At 32.2% G+C, this 24,178-nt stretch overlaps 1 protein-coding gene across 2 annotated transcripts in view; it reads right to left on the bottom strand.

Annotated features, from left to right (window-relative positions):
- Positions 1-24,178, bottom strand: part of LOC130893607 (cytokine-like nuclear factor N-PAC) — a 93,291-nt gene that overhangs the window by 4,704 nt on the left and 64,409 nt on the right. For both annotated transcript variants that reach the window (XM_057799840.1, XM_057799839.1), the window contains 2 exons: positions 16,173-16,310; positions 3,869-4,190 (listed from right to left, as the gene is read on the bottom strand). In XM_057799840.1, the coding sequence (XP_057655823.1) occupies positions 3,869-4,190; positions 16,173-16,310 (460 nt within the window). The remainder of the gene's footprint in view (positions 1-3,868; positions 4,191-16,172; positions 16,311-24,178) is intronic.

The raw sequence follows: 24,178 nt of genomic DNA, 5'->3' as shown, positions 1-24,178 counted from the left end.
ATAAAAGCGGCTCATTGAATCTTTGCATTGATTAAGACTATTTCCAACTATTCGCGAATTTAATGAAATGATATTATCTGCCTACATATAAATACTGAACACACTGTTTACACCACCACTACACCAACACTCACGATTACACACTGCCTGACGCGCGTTTCGATAACCAAGTTAACGTCTTCTGAAGGTAAATTGTTTACCTCAAACCCTGAAGACGATTACTTCGTTATCGAAACGCGCGTCGCAATGTAATTGAGAGAGTTAGTGGGTGTAGTGGTAGTGTAAAGAGTGTGTTCAGTATGAATATCACCAACGGTTCCAGAAATTCCAGCTTATCTGCCTACATATAGAGCAAAGTAAATTCATACATCCGTTCAAATTACATTTTAAAAAATATTTTTAAAATGTCGTAATATTATATGTAGTTCATAACACATTTTTTATTAGAAATAACTTAAAATTCCTATTTCTCAATTTATTTCTAGGCGATTGATGGCATGGATTTTTTTATAAAAATTAGCCAACCAAGTCATTGTTATTTTGCAAGACGATGAAATTCATTTAATGATTGTCATCAGTCTACTATTACTAAAATATGTTGACATAAATACATATTATTTGAATTTTTGTCTAAAATAGAGGTTGATAGGTCGAATTTTGGAAATGAGAAATTTAAGCTTCAAACTCAAACTAGTACAAATTAACTTAATAATAATTAATAAATACACAATATGTTTTTTCAGGTCTACTTCATCACTACTAGGACATAAGCTGAAAAAAGGTTATTTGGACCAAAATGTGTCGATTGAACTTAATATACCCGAATAAAACATTTATGCTGAATATGGTACAAAAGTTTTTTCTATTATCAATGCATTGTTATCAATTGTTATGAAAATGTACACAGAACCGTAAAAAGTGTAGTCTTCTTCTAGTGCAATCAATTTTTTGTCCATTGTTTGGTATTTCGCAGCCAAGACTTTTTCCTTCCCTCAATTAAGAGTTCTTATTTCGAATTATATGCACTAAGTATGCCGTTTTCCCCTTTTTAATAATTTCAAACAGTTCTCGTAGCTCGTTAACATGTCCTCGTATCTCTTAATTTGTTAGTCTAGCTGTCCAGGGTACTTTAATACGATATATCCAAATCTCGAAAGCCTCTAATTCTTCAACCTTCCATACCGTAGAGAATCACCGACCACACATAAAAAGTTCATTACTTATGTATTATTTCACATTTTGTTGAAGGGGCCGAAGTAAATAGTAGCTTTTTGACAAAACTTTTTGATGAGAAAATTTGACGTAATATGGATATCCACTTTTGTTTTATCACCATGATTTCACTAGTTTTCGAGAAAAAATTCGAAAACTCAGAAAGACATTTCAAATGTCCGCCAAGATAGGCTCTGGTCGCTGTTTATATCTCTGATAACATAACATGATTGCTACATTTCAATACCACGTCAACTTCGAACGAAGACTAAATTCAGCCCCGTACTATTGACATATCAATAATAATTATAATATTATAATAGCCAGAATTTTCAAATCAAATACGAGGGTTTCTACGTACTCAGAACGTGTTGTCATACGAGTGCTATTCGAGTTGTTTATACGAGTGCTATTCGAGTTGTTTACAGATACTTGAAACATTCATCTTGGTCAAAAAATGGAATTAAAATGGCGAACATTTTCGTGCGATGATTTTCTATGACTTCCGATGTGGATTAAACCAACAGCAGTGTACTGATCAACACGCTCAGATTTTTGATGATGAAGTCCCATCTCGAGCCACCGTGTTTCGCTGGTCTTCCGTGGTCACACTTCGCTACAGGATGAATTTCTTGAAGGTCGCACAAAATCGGCTGTTGTACCAGAAAACATCGATGCTGTACGTAAGCTGATATTACAACATACCGTGAGATTGAGGCAAACGATCCATTGCAATCAATATTGCAAGAACATTTAGATTTCAAAGAGATTTATTCGCGTTGAATACCGCGTAATTTGACAATCGTTCATAAAGAAGCTCGTGTCGATTGGTGCAAATAAATATTGAAAAAATTCAATTGCTGTACTTCAAAAGGCGTCTATTATAACGTGACAGGCAACGATTCATGGATCTATGGTTACGGTTAATTTTAAATGGTACACAAGCATTAGTTTGGCAGAAGTTTTCGTAAAAATCATAGAAACCAATCGCAAGAGATGAAGGTGAGTTCTTACACACAAATTCAAACCAAAATGTTTTTAAACGGTCAAAACATCGAATTGATGGGTCATCCGCCGTACAGTTCTTGTTTGGCACCCAATAATTTCTTCTTACTCCCTCAAATCAAAAATAAATTGCGAAGTCAACGTTACTCCTGAAGAAAAGGTTGATGCGTTCAAATCACATATTTTAGAGATACCTCAAAAAAAATGGAAATAATGATGCTTCGACAATTATGTTGAAAGACTATAAAGCCATATCCAATTACAAATATTTGTTTTTATTTATCTACATCAAAACTTAAGTAGCCACTCGTACAATCAACATTATTTTTGAAAACTAATTTACTCGTACAATTTTTGAGACCCTGTTTTAAGTTGCTTGTTTCCCCCAGAAGATTCTGGGGGTAAAAACCGGGAACAAATTTACTATATAATGTGAAACTGATTGAAGATGCTTTGATTAATGAAGGACTATTCAATTGATAACAACAAAGAAGCTAAGAATCGTCAGAACATTCTTACAAAGAAAACTGTCCTCTTTGTCGGGTGAATATAGAGTTGCCAGCTAGGTATACTGTTTTAAACAGTATTATATTGTTTTTCTGGAAAATACTTTCTACTGTTAAACAAAAATAAAGTATTCAACTGTTTTCAGCATCAAACTAACACATAATTTTGTGTTATACTTAGACGCTCACACAAATTTGTATTTATTTAGTCAGAGGGCGCTTCCTGAACTGTGAAGTGCAGCCACAAACAAATCACACTGAGTTTCTGAGCGATTATGTCTATGTCAAATATTCAAGACTGTCACTCACTGACAAACATTCGAGTGCGTGCATTCTCAGAACATAACCTCTTTTCGCGTGGACCTTGTTTTTGTTTTACAACTTTAATAAAATTAAAATAATTTGGTATGAGTATAACAGTGATAAGTTTAGTGTAAAAAAGATGGAGAGTGATAACGAATTAACTTCTCTTCCTATAACGCTAAGAAAGAAAGCACAACTATCGAAGGAACAACAAAAATATAAGTACGAATGGGAATGCCAATATGACTGGTGAACGATTGATCCTCTATGCGAATTTAATGTTAAATGCAAAATATGTGCTTCAACATTTACTATTTCTCACGCAGGTGTTGGGCAGATTTGGTACTTTTGTTTGTGTTTTGCTTGCTGGATCTCTTATTGTCTCTTTTCTGATATGCATAAATTATGAGACATTTAGGTAACTATTTTACATAAAATATATATTTCGTTCCGTTTTTTAGGTTCAACAGCACTTGACCAGCAAAAATCACAAGAAAAAACCAAAATGAGAAATTCTAGTATTGTAAATTAGTAAGTCGTGCGAGAAGCTCTAAACAATATGTATTTAAAACAATAAATAATTAATATATGTTCATTTTTCTAAAATACTGTTTAATATTCTCCATAGACCTAAATATACTTTATTTCTCGTGAAAAAAGTTGGCAACCCTAAGTGAATATAGAGAAAAGAAAATGTTGAGATAATTTAAGAATCGAAATAATATTTTTATAAATTTGGGAACAAATAATGAAAAATATCTCTCCCTTTATGGAAAATATTATCCAATATTTCAATGTTTATTAAATTTTTGAAGAAAGGGCAGTTAAATAAAGTCTCCTACCTTTCATCAGCTGCAAAATTAAATTCGTTTTCGTGGCATATCCAACATTTCCAAGGAAAAATGCTGTTTTTCCCATGGCTTTGAAACAAGACTGACAATCTACAAATAACGATTTATCTCCTGCAGCTAATACCACCAAACTGCCTTCGTCAGCTTCATTTTTGGAACCTTGGACTTGAGCTTCAAGGTAACGACCTCCTTTACTTTTTATTATTTCGCACATGTCCTTCGATGTTTGGGGATCGATACTGGTCATTTCAACGTATCCCTTGCCTTCGAGATGATCACCTACTTTTGTGATTCCACAATTACCAACGACATTCTGTAACAGATATATAGAAAATAGTATTTATAAAATTTGTAAGATTTGTTTATAGAGACAGAGACGTTTCCAATTTAAAATTTAAATTTCTTGTATATTATATATAAATATTTATGCATTGACGAGTACATCCAACTAATTTCAAATCTCTTTGAGGATTTAATAGACATAGTAAAATATATGTTTTCCAAGATATTGATGTAATGTTCGATTCTCAATTTCTCAGTAGACTCCAGAAACCTTAAGCCAAATATGAACATTGCTATTGTGACAGGTAGACAGCCGTACGTAATCTGCGGGTCCTGGTGATAACTTAATGTAGTGGAAACTGTAGAAGATTGTGAGTGACTTCCTGATAATAGATGGAGTCAAGAACTATGTCTAGATATTTCTGGTGAAAGAAGTTGCCCTTACTAAATACTTTAGAAAGATTATACATGTTCTTGAATTACTGCATAGCATATATGAGGTTGCAGCTCACAGTAAAGCAGTTAGTTGAATATTCAAAATACGAGACCTAATACGAGGATATATTGATATCTAGTTAGCCTAGACCAGTTCCATGCATAAACAAAATATTGCGTTACCATAGCAACGAACAATAACTTATTAGAAGTGTCAGTGTAAAGTTTGACGAGTAATCATGATTGATTTTTTGGATAAGGGTAGAACAATAACTGGAGATTACTATTCGACATTACTGACCACTCTACGGGTGAAAAGACACGGAAAGCTATCCAAAGGTATTTTGTTTTTGCAGGACAACGCCCCTGCACACAAATATCATGTTGCCATCCAAAATATTCGTGAGTTAGGGTTTGAATTACTAGAACACCCCCCTTATTCACCAGATTTTGCTCCGTCCGACTATTATCTCTTTCCTCAACTGAAAAAAAGTTTAAAAGGTCGTAAATTTTCTTCCAACGAGGAGGTAATAAAAGCTGTGGAGGTCTGGTTTGCAGAGCAAGAAGAAACTTTTTTTTTTCAAAAGGTCTCTAGACGTTGCAGGTTCGCTGTAATAAATGTATCCAATTAAGAGGAGAATATGTTGCGTACTAAAATATTTTGACATTGAATTTTTGTTTGGTTCTATAATAGGCTAAGAATTTTTCAATACAATCAATAATATTTATCATAGAGTTTGTATTGTTGTTAGTTAGTAAGATAATTGGTATAATATAGTTTTGAGATTCAAATTAACAATAAAATTTTATCCATGAACCCTACACGAGAAACATTACAATATTACATCAAATCTTCTTTTTATAGAAGAGTATCATTTTATTTCAAAATTCGTATTATGGATTTAAAACATTCTGTGACTGAATGTCTGTAGTTAAAGAAACTTTACTGGTAAGAATGCAGTTTTCAAGAGCAGCATTTCACCGGTATTGAGGGGCAAATTGTTCATCCAGAGCGCTCACAGCCATTCCTTAATTTGACCATAGTTCAGTAGGACATTCGTTACGGATAATGATATTTAATTTATAGAAAACGTCAAATTTTATATTTGGTTTGTTCCAATTTCATTGAGATTGAGAAATTGATTATGTGCCCTCATACCTTATAGATTTCAAATGTCTCTCCTGTGACATTTTCGTAAGTAATTTAATTTTACTCCAATTTTAACTCGTTCTTATTCTATATTTATACTGTTACATATATGAAGTTGTAAGTAATATTTATACAGTAAATTTTAAATTACATTCAAAGAAAAAAATGTTTTAGTATTCTAAGAAAAAATATCACAGAACTAATAAATTTTTTTCTGTAGACGTTCTATTGACTAAACAAGTAATCTTTACTGAAATGAGAATATATAATTCCTTGAAAACAGAAATTCTGAATACCGTTACTTACACCCATAAAGGAGACAATAAAACAATAAAAGTATAACCGCCACGAAAAGGTCACATGAAACTTTGAAACATAATTTTATAACAATTAGTTAAACAATGTTTTAGCCTTGATGATTACTACCAAAGGAAAAAGAGGAAAAGGTGCTTAAATTTACTTAGAATGTTGCGAAGATAAACCAATATAAGAATAGAATGTAAAAGAAAAATTATCAAGAAATTGCTCGAAAAGTTGTATGAATCAACGTATGTTAGTGTTTTAATGAAATAATCAATAAATATTTGTTTCATCAATGCAAATTTAAGAATGTTAGTCACGCTATCTTAAATGAAAACTAAAACTCTGGAACGAAAATACCTGAGGTATATTTGAAATGAAAAAAACTGTAACCCGCCCTTTAACAACTGAAAACATGAAAGTGTTTTGTAATGAACAAGAAAATGCTTGGACAACGGAGTTGAAGGGTAGTTTTTAGGAGAAGAAGCAAGGTAGAAAAATGTATTAGTGTGATTTACGGATGAAGTTTAATTAGAAAGTTTTTAACTTTTATAAAGGTATTTTTTTTACTTAACTTTTAAGTTTTCGTGAAAGATACAAACATTTTTTGTTAATTTTTTTTTGTTTGTTCGCAAAAATTAATAAAATCTGATCAAATTTGGTGAAAAACAATATGTTTAATGGTGAACTAACTACGAAAAACGAGTGGTTTCCAAAATATTGTCTTTTTTGTGTAGCAAACATTTTTTTAAAGAATAGTTTGTTATGAAAATTCGTTCGAAATACGGATCTCCTTTTATTTTTTTCTCGGATAAAATTGTTTGTTAAATAAAAAAATAACATTCTGGAAAATAGAAACAAAAACAAAAAGATTAATTTCGCGGTATAAAATTGTTAATATTATTGAAATTTCTAAAGTTAACAAAAATCAATACACCATCGAAGTCAACGGGAAAATGTATATTTTCCAAACATTCAACTCACATACATCATCTTTTATTTTTCAGAATATACTGAATGACAAGTGAAACATTGTTTTCTGTGAAATATTAGTATATTTTAATCAACAAATTCTATTAAAGTTGCTATATTAATTTTATATCTCCCTAATTACTGTATAAAACAAGAAAACTTCATAAATATAAAGTTAAATATTTGATTCTCCATTTTTATCACAAGACTCTTCTTCGAATGGCATTTCTTTATAACGCCTTTCTCTAATTTCATCACATTTCTCGGATAATTGATTCTATTTATTCTTTGCTCCTCTGTTCCATTTGAACGGCATTTAGTAGATAAATCTGTTTATTTTCTCAGTTGCAAGAAACAGTTTTGATAGATCCTATATGCCGTATGACTCTTCAATCTTCAATTTTGTCATTAGGATTCAATAATTATTCAAAATAAATCATTTGAATGCCCAAGTTGTTGAAGGTCGTTACCTAGTCACGTCTACAACTGACAATACGACTGACGGCACCACTGCAGGTACACTTAATATATATTATATTTGTTAGTAGTATATGAGTAGCAGTTGCTACGAAACGCTGTGACCTCCAAGAATTTCAACGTTTATATTACTGACGGGTACATAGCCGCATTCCATCTAGAGCCGGTAATAATATATAAGAACTATTGTTTTAGATGTTTCTGGATGAGAAAATTAGCTGTAAATAAACACATAATGCTCTATAATGTACTGGAATATTACAAAATATTATACATATAAGGCAGGAGCTTACAGCTTAGGCGATAGAAAAAATTTTATATAAATTGAAGTGATAGTCAGTAAATTGTTTCAAATGCTGAATTTACTTATACAATTTTATCCATGAACCTTTACCGGCGAAAACCCAAAATTTTTTTAATTTCTTATTTTTTAGACCTTTTATGCATGTTTATTCTTCCAAATGTTCTTGATTTTAGATCTCTTCTGCTTTAAAATTAGTTTTTTTTTAATAATTTTTGAAAGAAAGATAAAAATTGAGGTTTCTACTTATTTCAGCCTTTTTCAAAATATGATATTAACACTGACAATATGCGTATTTAAATTAATCAATTATTTAGATCTTTTTTATCATTTATAGCTTGTTGGTTCTTATGAATGTGAACCATTTCTAAAAATTCTCTTTTTCGTGTATCAGATTCCGTTTCAAGAATTTTGGCATCTTTATAATTGAATTTGTTTTTTTTTTTAATTTAATTTAATAGTTCGTTAATGCGGTTATATTTTTTTTATCGTATTCATGACCTTTCAATCTATTTTCTAAATACTCAGATGTCTGCCCCATGTAGAAAGAGTCACAATTAGTACAAGGTACTTGATATACAATAATCCTTTTTTGTTTTTTGTGTTTTAGATTTTACTTTAGTCAAATATTTGGATAATGTATTATGCCCTTCATGACTTTTATCTGTGAAGTCTGTGAAGTGAAGAATGTGTTTTTGATATAGTATTTGTTCTAGTATAAAATTTGTTTCAAAATATTTTTCAAATAATTAGATAATGGGTTTTTGTCGAAAAGTTTGGAAGTTTAGAAATTACCTCCACAAAGTTTAATATTTTTTTATCTAAAAATTAGTCTTTAGATTTCAAATTTTCTTGGTTTCGCATCAAGAATGTACCTAACAGTATTTGTCAAAAAGAATAAATCGAATGATCCTCCTCGTACGACACAGAATGATAAAGTGTAAAGCTTCACTTCTTCGAGGTCTCCACGTGGACTGCTACAGCGCATCCTGACAAATGAAATGAAATGTTATTTTCAAAAGATTTATTCAGAAGAATCACGAACGTTATTTTAAGAAGGAACGACAATGTTTCTTTAATGATGAGCGATGCAGGTTATTTCCATTTAAACGGATCTATTGAACAAGCTTAAATGTTGCTTCTACTCATAAGAATTGCATTAAAAATCACTGCAAAGACGTTATGTGGAATTGCACATTTATGCAGCCACAATTTGAAGCTTTGGTGTCACATCCCGAAATTATTCCAAAAGGAAAAAGCCACAGATACACGAGTAATGCATCTATGAAAGTTACTTGTTCACATGATTTCCCACTTAGTCTCATTAACCCGTAAGGTTACCAGATCTATTGTTGTGTGAGTTCGCAAAGTCTATTATCGTAAAATTCGAATAGTTTAGTTCTTTGGAAATTTTATGCTCAATTCTCAAATTGAGTTATTAGGTAACTGTTTTCATACGATCAAAATCAACTTATCATTAATTTAACATTCTCATCTAATTTTATATTATGAATTACTAAAAGATAGCAATAATGTATTTACTAATTATTACGATTTCATATTTACTTAAATAATTTGATAACTAGGTACTAAAAATGTCCTTGTGTATTGTAAATTGATATATTGAATCCAAATGATTGATATTATTCTGATATTCCTCGTTTTTATTTGTTTTTTATGTACATTTCAAATCGCAATTAGTAGGTATACGAGGTGTAGCAATAGTCATACCTCGGGAATTTGCAGAACTGCGTGATTTCGTCCTTATATGTCCAACAAAGTAACTCCCTCATCAAGATTTATTTCCAAAGTCCAAAGTTCGTGAAAATATATGACTCATATTAAAGCAACCTGACATTAAATTTTTAGTGAAATCTGGCAAAAATTATTTGCAAATTGCAGTTGGTGTTTGAAGACAATTGTATGTAAGAAACACACTTGTTTGTAAAGGCAAAGCAGGTTAGGAGGGACGTGAATTGGTAGAAGACAATCAACCCGAAAAAACTCTCGTTGCCACTCGTACTGACACCAATGTTAACCGTTTGCGGAATATTACCCGAGAATTTAAAGATAAAAAAATATAGTAAATATAGTGGCACAAATTCTCAAAATATTATTTGAACCGCACTCCATGAACCCGTAAACAAAGTTAGAAGTACGTAGAAATTGATGGGAAGGTCCTAGAAAAGCGAAGGTTTCAAGTAACCACTGAAGACAATGTTATGTTAAAAGCACATCTCATCAATATGTAAGACGGAAATTCAATGACAATATAAACACGGATTTACCTAAGAGCAATTTATGGCAATGATGATTACTTGTTATTACGAAGGAATTGAAGTGCATATTTTTGAGCGTAATTACTTTTAGTGAAAAGTCAGATCGAAATAAAATATTCATACTCCATTCGTTTCGCGCAATGCAATTTTACCTAAGTGAATGCAAAACATAAAGTTAATCATCATAAACCATGAGTGCTCCTTAATAACATAAGTATTATATTTATCTGTTCATACATCATATACACTATTTAATTATTCAATATTTTGCACTTGAAGATAAAGTTCAGTACCTAAATAAAATCCAGAATTTTGAGGATACAAGGTGGTCAAGCTTAAATACCATAGGTACATAGGAGAATACATGTATTTTAACCCATCAATGCCCAAAGGGTCATTAACGACCCAAGAAATAGAAATAAAATTGATTATTACTACAATATCTAGATGGCGACACAACCTTTTTTTTTAGTTAGAAATACCCGGGTCGGATTATCATCACAACCACGCAATTCTTGCAGACACGTACTTGTTTCTACATGCATCTGAATACGACCAAAAATAAAGATAAAGACAATGCCTTCAAATTATTGTTGGTCAGTATTTTTCCTTTTAATATTTTCTCAATATATTTATTATATTTATCCACATTTAATATAATTTTATAAAACTATATGGAAACAATAATATTTTTCTGTTTTTATTGTTTTTAGGAAAAAAACGCTAACGTTATCGATTTGAGGAAATATGCAGGATAACACCGCTTTAGATCAACGGGACAAAATATATAAACTTCGATCAATTTTAAAAGAGAAATTATTGCAATATGCATCTTCACAGCCAAACCTATCCATAGATGAATCAATGATTCCCCATTATGGAAAGCATATATTCATACGCGGTAAGCCCATACGATTTGGCTATAAAGCTCGACTTACCAGTACTAAGCCAGGTTATTGCTTGTAAGGTGAAATTTATCAGGTACGAAACCACCAATACAACTAGTCTAGGTCTTCGTGAATCAGTAGTGCTAAACTTTGCTGATGTTTAACAAAAAGTGTACACTGGCTTGCGCTTTTCATTTTATTTTGATAATTTCTTCACTTCAGCAAAACTAATACAACAACTTACTGACATAAATATCGGAACAGAACTATGAAATGTAAATTGAACCATTCAAAAATAATGAAATGAGAAAAAAAGGGAACTATGGATAGTGCGATAGATAAGCACATTGGTGTTATAGGCATAAGATGGAAGGAAGTATGGTGCAAAAATGGCGAAGATTTTCAGTGAAAGATAAAATGAAAGTAGATGTGTAACCTGGACTCAGGAAAGCTTCTGTGTAGTATATCTCTTCAGAAGAATTACACCTAATAGTCTATCAACAAACAAGATAAAGATACTCTCTTTGTAAAAATAAAACCACTAAAGCATTCGAGAGTTGTCTAGTTCCTCCACACGACAAGTGTTTTGAAGAATTTCATAACATGGAAAATTTTTAATAGTACATTTCTTTTATTTTGTTGAAAAAAAATATATTAAAATTTTTTCTAGGGGTCACTAGCGACCCACTTTTAAAATCAAAAACTATAACTATATTTTTCTACGTCCGTTATAATATTCACGTTTTTTTTTTCATTCATTTACATTCATAAAGAATGTAATTTCTGAATCGGTCAAAAAGCGTGAATTGTTTTATCAAAATATTGAGCTGTAAACGCTTTATTTCTCATGTTAATTCGTTTCTCCGATAAACTGTCACACTTTTATTTCTTGATATTCGTTCAAAAAAATCCGTTTTTTGTCTAATTAGAAGGAATGTAGTATTATTAGTGGTGACAGAGTGTAATAATGAAGAAATTTTAAACTGCACACCAGAAGATGTTGTTGAATCGGCAACTGCAGCGACTATGAATCTTCTCTCTGAGAAAGCCAGGGAACGGTATTTAAAGGAATATAATTCTTTTATGGAGTGGCTCATTAAAAAAGGCATAAACAGCTCCACAGAAAGAATGTTACTAGTTGTGGAAGTCTTCAACACTTGACTTATTCAAAACTGTTCATTGCATATGACAGCAAAAAAATTTAATGTAAGCTTAGATATTATTTGTAACACCTTTCAGCTTTAATATTCGGAATCTCAGAAGCTCTGCGGAGGGAGGAATTGTATAAAATGAAGTGTAACGAAATTGATAATACCGGAAATGTTTAATTATCACAGTACCTGATACAACATCTGACAATAGATTAAGCTTGGTAAACATTTATAAAAAATATAAATACCAACGATATGGTGATATAATTCAAATAAAGAAATTCAACACACTTGCGGAGGATTACGTAGATGGCTCAATAAAAAGTTCGACTTCAAGCAACACCGTAAATTTTCCCGATCCTACCAACAATCCAATAAGTACTAATACAACTATAGACGATGTTATTTCTTTGATCTCGTTATATGTTGCCAATCCAAGTACCAATAGTTATGTAAATTCTTCTTCACTTTAAATTAATAATGCTCACAGTTGTACTTTCAATAGTACTATTACAAAATAAAAATTGATAAAAGTTTTATCGAATTTTTTCAAGAAGAGTTTATAGATCTGGGTATTAATGGTTAAAGAGCTATCCTGGGGCGCATAAATGTTTTCAATTACATTATTACAAAATGAGGGTCGTTAGTTAATTAGACAAAAATCGAAATTTGCTTTCTTCTTAAAGCGGATCGACAACAATAAAGATTTATGCTGTTCTTTTGATTTGACCCAATTTTCTTCGTGTGCGCTCTATATTATTTTATCGATGTTGGCTGTGCGCCGCATGTAAACGCGAATAAATAATTTCGTACTGAATAACATACGCTATCCGATGAGTTGTCGATTTTCTAGTCAACAAAAGAATATTGCGTCACACAGTACTTGATTCGCATCAAACATTTGGTTATATTTCATTACTCAAAAATTTATTTTCATATGTGCTTTTCTAAAAAAAATGTGAATTATTGTTAATTATATCAGATTAACTACATACAGAGAAGATATAATAAACGAAGAATAATGAATCGATCAGTATGACGTACAATCCAAAAAGTAGAGTAACTGCACCAACGAAAAAATTCAATATACAACGTCCAGCAGAATAAGTCATGCTAATCGTATTTTAGGATGCTGCATTTTATTAGATACCTGCAAAAGGGAGTTACTTTTGCTGGCGCTTTTTATGCAAATTTAATTCCAAAATTATGTTTAGCGATAAAAAAACGACTCTGGAAAAATATGCATTACATAGGGATAACGCAATCATTCACAGGGCCACCATTACTACAGCTGCAATAGCATTAGTTAAGCATTCACAAGCCCAGCGATTACAGATTGTTTTGCAACCTTGAAAAATATTTGTGTGATAAATTATTTTCTTCGGATAATGTAACAAAACTTTAACAATCTTTGTTTCGAGACGCAAGGCTAGAAGAAAATTCATAGGAACATGCTATTTCCGCCAATTTTTTATTGTGAGTCAGAGTCGTAATTGCAATAATATGAGAATAAGAGTCATGAATGCTCTAAATTAGATGTTGCTGGAAAATTATATGACAAGGAGTGTGAAAGGGAAGTGTATTGTGCGTATATCATTAATAAATCTCCAAATTGTTGAATAAACTAAAATACCTTATCTTGGTAGTTATTTAGAGTTTCCCAGGTCGTAGTTTTTACAAAATCTAAGAGAATACTGTTTTGCTGTGGACGGAGATCCGTGGGGGACTAGTGTTTGTGATATTTGGGTAATTCTTATGAAAATCGGTTGACAACGTTACAGTAGAAGAAACCGTCGGAGATCGACCTTCACCGATCTGATAACCAGATGAGATGTTTTTAGTTTTTAACACACAGAATACGCCTAGATAGACTTGCCTTCTACACTTCTGTGTAGAAACAGATGTAGAGCAGATGTGAAGTCAATATAGGTAACTACACCGATCTGCTAACCAATCAAAAGTGATATCAAAGGGTACATATTTAAATTACAAAACCAAATATATAGACTTGCCTGCAAAAAATCGCACTTAAAATATTATTGCCAAGCTAAAAACTTCTGGAGTTTTAGCTATTTGATAGGTGCGAGAGAAAAAGTAGAGAATTCGTCTCCACGCCATACAAAAGAATTGGCAAAATATAACATTTATCACCCTCAATCTAGGAATTAGGGGGGACAAACATCCTAGATATTTAAATTTATTGACTCTCTTTATGTTATTTCCATTGACAAGTAATTGAGCTTCGCCGCGTTGTTGTCTGCTTATGACCATTAGTTTGGTTTCATGTTCGTTTATTGTGAGTCCGTTACAACAATCCAAAATAAATACCATTATAATAAAAATTTCTAAAATAGTTGATTTCGTCGACCCTTGTTCTTCTGTCCCTTCAACCACAATCTCCCAGTAAAAAAATAACACTCTATTCTAAATCATCAAAGCATTTCATTATAGGTCGCATCCTACCCGTCAGTCAGAACTATTATTCTCCGCCGTTTACCAAAACACGTGATTTTCTACTTCCCATTATGAGATCTCGAGAATAGAGCAACACTCTGCTTGGTAAGTACAGACTACTTCTATTCAATGTCAAAACATTACAACACGGCGACAGGAACCGTTTTCTTTTGATCTCGAAACTCTTTGCAAACATTATTGTAATAGTGGTAGAAAAGAGAATCAAGTGGGTATACAGTATAATGTTACTTGAAGCAAGTCTCATTTTAAAACTTTTTTTTATTTTTATGTGATACTGTAACTCTTATTTTACAGCCACATCACATAACGTATACATTAATAAGATTAATAGACAACAACGATGACAAATATATTATTATCAGTAACTAAGGTAAATAGTTTTCCTTCAGTCTCTGAAGACGATAACTTGGTTATCGAAACGCAAGTAAGACAGTATAATTATGAGTTTTAGTGCAGTGGTGGTAGTGAATAGTGTGTTTCATTATCATAATATGTAGTTATACAAATTCAGGCCATTAAAAGCATAAGCGTAGCAGAAGGCTTATTGGGATATTGGGAAAAATTTCTGTTTTTCACAAAGTAGATGCATTGAAAATAATCTTGTAAATATTTCACATAACCAAAATATTGAAAATTTATTTGAATAAATGTCTAAATTTAGATTATCTATAATAGAACTTTCTCCCGTTCAAAATTCTAGCTATTGATCATTTGAAAAATGAGACAAGAGTTTATAATATCGCAAGGTTATCAAATAAAAGTTTGTTACTGTCAATTTTTTGAAAAATAAGCATTAACATTTTTGTCTAAATATATGCAATTTAGTTTAAAAGTATTTGCTGAAATTCTAGATGTTTCTATTTGATATGTGAATACTCGAAAGATATTATGTATTTTATTGGTGGCGATCTGATTTTAATGAGGCACTGGATGCCAAGAAATCAATGTTACGAAATCGTCCACAGCATGAACTGTGAAACCGGTCCTCTTTGATTATTTCAATAGAATGGAAAATTCGGTAGACACACCACACCGATTACAAACTTCGTGGAAAAGAAGCGGAAACTTTCTAAGGATCTGTTTGGTTTCTAGAATCGAATTGTCCAGAAATTTTTTGTATAAACAGTCGCTTGTTTATCATCGAGGAAGTCAGTAAATAAATGAATGTCATAGTTGACAGGCCGAAGCAACCAGTGAATTTAAATAAATTACATAAGTGAGTGGATAATTATTATAAATAGTAAGTAGTGTAGTGTTCCGTGCATAGTTATTTGTTACTAGTGTAAGTGTTTAAATAAATTAAGTAATTGGGGAACATTGTCTATAAATTCACCCCACCGTCGAAAAACAATTCAAATAAATTAGAAATTTTTCAAGAATTGATGGATGTTAGCGCCAACAATGTCTAGTCACTACATATTGATATAATAATAGCGGATTCTATCACAAATAACAAGATCGTTGTAGAAATGCTCCAAACAAAGAGTGAATATTTTAAACGATCGCAAATTTGATTATCTACCATTCATCATAAGGAACTAAAAGTTCATTTTTAAATAATATATGTCTGATTTTTAATTACTTACCTCTTTGGCATTGTACGGATCACTAACGCAATTGAAAACTATGTCTGAATTTTGCATGACATCACATGGAGTAATATATGTATTGACAAGGCCTACTTTATTAGTGTCACTATCTGCTTGTGTTTTAAAATCTTCACACTGAAAATAAAAAACAAAATTTAAGTATCATGATGGTCGCTATATTGTAATGAACTAAATCCAAAAAATGCATAGTCAATGAATATTATGAAAAATTTAGTTCAGCAAGAAGCAAATGTTATTATATTTTTGGGCGAAATATACATAAAAATTTTTATAAAACGTAATGAGACTACGAACTTGTATGATAACAATCAGTGGGTTTTAATATGCCTGGAATGGGCTAAATAGGAGCCCCGTCCCGTTTCATTTTGGACACATCTGAAGAGAAACATTGTAGACAAACTAAAATTAATTTTAAATGCAGTCATGACAATATTGTACCATATTTCACGAAACTAGATTTCCAATTTTCCTAATGATTTTTTATTTTGTCATAAGAGTCTCTGTGGGTAATATGCCAAGTTTTTTCAGAATATTAATATCCATTTTACTGCTTTTTTGACGTATGACACGCGAACTCATCATATAAAATCCTCCCTCGAGGACAAAGTTTCTTTCATTGATAGCAACAAACCTTCGTTAACAATGATTGAATAATTATCGGTATTAAGAATTCCATCCATAAAGTATAACGGCTCAACACCTTTGGCCTAAGCACAACAGCATAACTAATGCCAGAAATTCAATTTTTCCTTTCAGACAATTTGAATTAAATGTGTCTCATTTCAAAATCACCTATACCGAGACAAAAAAATGGTATTTGAAATATGTCACATTTAAATTTCTTAATTTCTTTGTGATAGATGATCTTGAAACACGTCTTCTTACAGCATCACTCCTTAGTACAATCAACTGGGCATAATTAGAAAGTCTATTTTATTATTCGCTTTAAAGCATTATGGACTTAATGTTTTTTTTAATTACATTTTCAACACTAACTTTGAGACTTTTCCACTATTAGAATATGAATTCTCTTTAATTTATAGTTTTCTAATGATTCACCTAATTTTTTCATCAAATATTTTACCTCTTGCCATTTTTTTCATTTAATTACAATAACTACAACAAATAATGATATTAATTGCCTTATCAAGTTACCTCGATTATGAACGTATGAACAAATAAGATAGGAACGATTGGTTGGAGAATGTTGTTTTTATCGAATATTTTTTTATATATATATTCATTCTCGCATCAACAGCAAAGGTTATAAAGGCCGCTTGACATATTTCAATACAACGTGCCAGAAATTGCATGCAAGTCTGTAAACAGTAAAAGTAAAGAAATTTTTACTGATATTTTGTACATAGTTTAACAATGAAAATAACGAAGCTAAGTTTTACGAAAGTCAGCTAATCTGTTATGCCAAAAGTAACTAGATTGCTATTTGCATGCAATAAAAACGGCACAAAACCGATAATGTCAAGATCTTGCATGAAACAATCACATGAACTTCATCTGCGCATGCTTTTGATCAAGAAATATTAAGATTATTAATTAAGACTCTTTTAGATACTTAATATTTGCAATATCACTATTTTCATTTGGTAGTGATACTATTTTGTTTGGAAAGTTGTTGAGTAGCAGTCTTTCGTTTTTATACTTTTGAGTGTTGGATAATAAATGTTTAACGTTTCTCATTACAAGTTTCAAATGGATTTTCTGGATTAAATATATATGAGTGTGTCACTTTGGTGTGCCCTAGTTTCAAGCGATCGATTTTATTTGATCCGAACGACTTTGAAAACTGTTTCCTAGGATGCTGGTGTGCGATAAAACTCAACTAATTGATTCGTATGCCTTAGTTTGGTGGATAAGGTGTAATTAAGTTTTAATTAGAAGACCTAGTGGATGTTTGGGAAGAAGTTGCTGAATGGTGTAGGTGGAGCTCATAGAGTCCGTAATTATTGCTATTTTATTATATTTCTGTTTTTTTTTAAAGAGCTCATATTTACGTTGATGGTAGGAATAGGGTTTGTCCAAGGGGGGGTAGTTTATATTAATTGTAGAGAAATCTGGTTATTCAAGTGCTAGGTTGTTTGCAGGATCTCTTTAATTCGAACTCCGAAAATTTACCCCCGATCGGATTCGTGGAGATTATAGCACAGAGAATCTATAAGGTATATTTTATAAAATAAAAACAGTATAGTGAAATTTTGAATGTATATCCAACTATAAACTTTATATTCATAAAACTTTTTTAAAGAAATTCAATATTTTAGTTTGTCTGGAGGTATTTCGTGACAGATAAAAAAAACTTCGTCTCGTAATTTACGTCAAAGAATTTTTCTGACGAAGATATATCCACTTGGTCAGCCCATGCAAGACATGTATTCAAGGTAGGCATCGCGCTTGAATTGGAAATGCTTGCTAATGGTTCAACGGGAGACACTTCCCCACTTCACAGTCTTGTGTTACTTGTTTTATTATTTCTCCATCGGTAAGAGGTTCAATTTCATTTAGGTCCTCATTTTTAAGCGAGAAGCCATAAATTTCAGCCTCAGACAAGTCTTTATTAAAAAAATCATTGTCTGTATATTCTTCGGTGTTCATTGGCCACAGATTTTTTTATAATGTTCGCTTTCAACTGATGCCAACTTTCATCCAATGAAAAAACAGCTTCTTTCATAGTAGTCTTCTTTAAGATTACAATTAGTGTTTTGCAAAAACTTAAAGAAAACGTTTTTTCTTGTGTTTTGAATAATGTTTTGGTCCAATGGCTGGATGAGTGTTTTGCAGTTAGAAGGCATGTATAAAACATTTTCATCAAATGATTACAAGGCTTAATCCGGCACATTATCGAGAAGCAAGAGCGCTTTCAGCGGTAGGTTCTTCTTAAATAAGATTTTTTTTACTTCAGTGATAAAATATCCTTTAAGCCACTCTAGAAATATAGGTCTCGCTTCCTGTGTATTTCTCCCATGTAATGTACTGGTAGCTTTCGTACATATACAAAGGCATATAGCTTTTGTGCTTCGCCAATGACCCAGCGGCATTCGCACAAAGCATGAAAGATATTCTTTTTTTGGAAATTTTAGAACCTGGAGCTATAACTTTCAAGTGAGATGCGTTTTGTCTGGTATAATTTTCCAATACAAACCAGACTCCTCTGCATTATAAATATGCTCGGCGGATAAATCTTTCTCCTTGATAATATCCATCCAATTTGTCCTACAATGGTTTTACGACGCCTACGTTGTTTGACAAGTTCTTGCCGTGGTCTTTTTAAATTTTCCAGCCAACTTTTACTGGCAGAAAACTTTCTACGCACAAGCCATTCATGAAAGTATTTCGCCTTCTCCATCCATATATCGCCTGATAAAATAGCGTTTTTTCGTCGCTGTTTTATAAACCATGCAAACAATGCACCTTCGGGCTTTTTTAGGTCTTTCGAGCACCTGAAATGTCCACCGAAATTGTGAAGATCGAAAAATTGGAGTATCTAGCCATCATCAACTACCTGTATTTAAAAGGGTTAAGAGGTAAGCAGATTTACAAAGATATGCTTAATATCCTTGGTGATCAATGTCCTTCGTATGCGACCCTGAAAAATTGGACTGCAAGCTTCAAAAGAGGTAAATTTTCGATTGAACATGACGACCGATCGGGAAGGCCAATTTCTGTGTCAGTCCCCGAAAATATCGATGCAGTTCATGACATGATTTTATCAGACCGAATTATTACTATGGATGAGACTTGGAAACATTTCTACGATCCAGCAAAGCAACAATTGATGGAATGGCGACACTCTGGTTCTTCAAGACCTAAGAAGTTTCATGTCCAAAAATCGGCTGGAAAAGTTCTTGCTACAGTTTTTTGGGATTGCCATGGAGTAATCATGATTGATTTTATGTATAAGGGTAGAACAATAACTAGAGATTGCAATTCGACATTACTGACCACTCTACGGGAAAAAAATTGAAGAGAAAAGACGCGGAAAGCTATCTAAAGGTGTTTGGTTTTTGCAGGACAACGCCCCTGCACACAAATCTCAGGTTGCCATGCAAAAAATTCGTGATTTATGGTTTGAATTACTAGAACACCCCCCTTATTCACCAGATTTAGCTCCGTTCGACTATCATCTCTTTCTTCAACTGAAAAAAAGTTTTAACGGTCGTAAATTTTCTTCCAACGACGAGGTAATAAAAGCTGTGGAGGTCTGATTTGCAGAGCAAGAAGAAACATTTTTTTTGAAAGATCTAGAGACGTTGCAGGTTCGCTGTAATAAATGTATCCAATTAAGAGGAGAATATGTTGAGTAATAAAATATTTTGACATTGAAATTTTGTTTGGTTCTATAGTAGGCTAAGAATTTTTCAAAATATCCTCGTATATGCCAGTAATGATCTAGAAAATGATTTTAGTTTTTAGTTTCGGGTCGAATTTCATTATATTAACAATTGGGTTCTTATCATTTTAACTTTTCTGGTAACGACTTTGATTTTAAAATTCAAACAGGTACAAAAGACCACCCAGTAGAAGACTAAACTGTTAATTCTTATGTCAATACCCAGTCCTCAGAATATTGTTCAATACCCAAATGAGTTTTTTTATTCAATAAATTATACCTGAAGACTGTACATTATAAGACACCCATTGGAGTTTGCCCGAAGGGTAGTTGATTGCCTAAATACACTTGTTTCTGTAGATAGGTAACCTTCGAAAAAAGTGAAGGTTGAAGAATAAAAATTTGGTTACAGATGCTCAGTATGCGTCACTTTTAATGGTCAGCCTTAAACGATACTTACAAAATGAACGTCTGCTCTTGGTCGGTAATGTCGGTTTTGACAGGTGACAATTCCTACGCCCATTTTTTTTATCATTCTCTTTATTAAACACGTATAGATTTTCAAAATAAATAGTATGGAAAGCGATTAATATGTATTTTTGAGACATTATAAGAAACAAAAGTTTGAATAAAAATAAATAAAGTGGTTTCAATAATCTGACTAATGTACTCGTTGGATGGCAGGACTATTACGAACGCACTATTCGTGTATATGCTCTTTTAAATACTAATTCTACAGTATACAAAAGCTATAGTCGTTAGAGTCACATCAATACAAAAATAAGGGTGACTAATTTGGTAAGTTAATGGAACTTCAAGTTTCTACGGGACATATGGATTCGCTTAAGTTAAGACGTTGATTCCCATCAAGGGACGGTGAGCTTACAATAAATCTTGACGAATATAATAGTAAGTAACAATTCTTTAACAGTCACATTAATATAAGACAAAAATTAAGTAATCCGAGACGATACGTTAATGGAGCATAAAATAAGGGACATATTGTATAACTTAATATATGGTTAACAAATCCACCTGTGTGGAATATCGATGTTACAAGGGAAGTAGTAGAAAACTAAACTAGTACCAGCACTCACCGATTACCGGATTCCCTTACACCTTCTTATACACCTTATACCATACATCGTCAGTTTAGCAATTACCACAACCCATCACGAAGAAGATTCGATTCGAATGGAGTCTAATTGTTGTGTGTCTAATAGATAGCTGAAGCGAATTTGTGAGGTGTTGTCAAAGAAATATCCAGGTTTAGTTAAGCGATAACGGCTTCTCTTACAATATGACAAGGCTAAACCACATACCTCAAAAGTGAAGCAGAATAAGCCCAAATAATGGTTTTATCGAGGTCTCGAAGAGCTGGCTGAACGTTGGGTTGAAACCAAAGAATACGATGGGGTATACTTCAAGACGTTCTTTTTGTTTGATTATTTAATAAACAAAGCGAACATTGGAAACAACGTTATCTTTGAGGCACCATATAATTATAAAATTAATAATGAGTGAGAAACCAGTTTGCAATCAACATTCAAGGCAGTTATAAAACGTAGTACATGTTTTCAAGAACAAATTCAATATAGTAATATATTCTATGTAAATTTAGAAAAATGTTTTTAATAAAATCTGAAAGTTAAATAGATTTTCTTCGATAATGAATAACAATTTTCCGTGTTTATTTTTTTAGCAAATTTTAGTATCTTAACACGTTGAGTCCCAACCAAAACTGTCCTCAGGGCCCAAATTTTTTTTGTGTTTTTACACTCCAAAGAAAAATAATGAAAAAATTTATTTCGAATAAAAAGTGCAAAAATGATGTTTTTTGTGTGTTTTATACAAGTTTGAAGTAGCCGGAAAGATAAAAAGAAACCAAACACTTTTATTGGGAACATTGCGAAAAAATAGGTTTACTCATAGACATTATACAGAAGAAGCTGAAGAAATTAAATTACTAGGAAAGAAAACGATAAAGATATAACAATACTAAAATGAAAAAATAATGATGGTTTTTAAAAAGTATGTTGATGAGATAATAAGCATTGTTGACATATGATGAGAAATGGTTTTAAAGCATTAAGCCGTGGTCGACTATAACAAAGGCAAATCTTCTATAAATCTGTCTGATCAAATGGCAAGTTACAACACTTCTTTGAGAAGGAGGTTGAAGGGGCATAGGAAAATTGCTATTGAGCTATAATTTAGTACAGAAATGGTAAATGCCCATATTCTTTATAAAATAATAACAAAAAAGTATATAGCAATAACTATCCTCAAATCAGTGTACCAAAAAAGTTACTGAAGAAAGAAATTTCACCTGTTGCTGATTAAGAGACGCCAAAACCAAAAAAACCCATTGCCTAGTAAAGAAAAAAGGTCCAAGTCACAAGGTAGAAAGAGATTGTGTAAGGTATAGTAAAAAAACATCATAAAAAAAACAAAAGGACCAAGTGTAAAGTAATGTTTCAAGGACCCAGGACGGTTCAACCAACTGTATACTTGGGACAGACACCGTGAAATTGAGGCATCTTTAGATATACAAAATACTACTCGATCATTTGGTCGTAGAAAAATTGTTTCTATTCCGTTCCAGGTAACCTTATTAATGGTCAAAAATGTGCGTCTCTTTTGCATTCGAATTAGCTAAAGATGCATCAATATTGTATCTAACATCTGCATAGGTAATGGATTTACACATGAGACTAGCGTTACCAAGCGTCCGGATAAAGCCGGACATAATTAGACTTATCGATTGCATGCCCAACCAAAACAAACGATGTCCCGCTTGTCCGGCATTTTATAGTTCGCAAACGAACGAGCGCCGAGCATGGTCGAGCGCAGGCGAGTTGACCCTCGGTCTCTTCGGCAGCTGGCAATCCCACCCGATAGCAAATGTTTTTATCAACTGCAAAACCTTAAAAGTTTCCTGAACAATAACGAGTAGTCAAGATTGCTTTGCAAAATTCCTTGTCAGTATTACTTTGCGATCTCACGACATAACGCACACGTTGAAAAAGTGTTTTCCTTGATAGATCAGCAATGGTCAAAAGAACACAACAGATTACAAGTTGACACTGTAGCTAAAATGTTTGTTGTATAAACGGAGCTCTTAAAGCAGGTTTCTGCTCATCCAAAATTATTTAGCTTAAAGAGAAGAAGTTTTATTTGGATTGTTATTATGTGTTGCTTTGGGAAGTAGTAGCAGGTAAATATGACTTATTGGTGCTATTGCATTTCATTAGAATACAATAAGATATTTAGACTAATTTGACATTCGATTTTATTTATACTTCATTAAAATTTAACAAGATTTATGGTAATACCTTTACGTGCAATTATTTTGTTGCATCTATTAATACTGAGACACACAATTTCTCAATAATCTAGGGTGCCTTTTTACCAAAATGTCCGGCCAAATTACCTGTTTGTCCGGCTATTTGATTTGGCGATCTGGTAACCCTACAAACGACCTAGAAATAAAACAATAATCAATTTTCTAGGTCTTCCAACACGAGACAAATCCAACCTTTTTGCCATTGCTACTCATATGGCAACTGTGGCGTTATAAAAGTGTAAAAATGAGGTTGCGAAGAATTCATCATAAAGACGTAATTTTCACACCACT

The sequence above is a fragment of the Diorhabda carinulata genome, chromosome 5, assembly GCF_026250575.1.
Source record: "Diorhabda carinulata isolate Delta chromosome 5, icDioCari1.1, whole genome shotgun sequence".
NCBI lineage: Eukaryota > Metazoa > Arthropoda > Insecta > Coleoptera > Chrysomelidae > Diorhabda > Diorhabda carinulata.
This window is presented reverse-complemented; position numbering and strand designations above follow the sequence as displayed.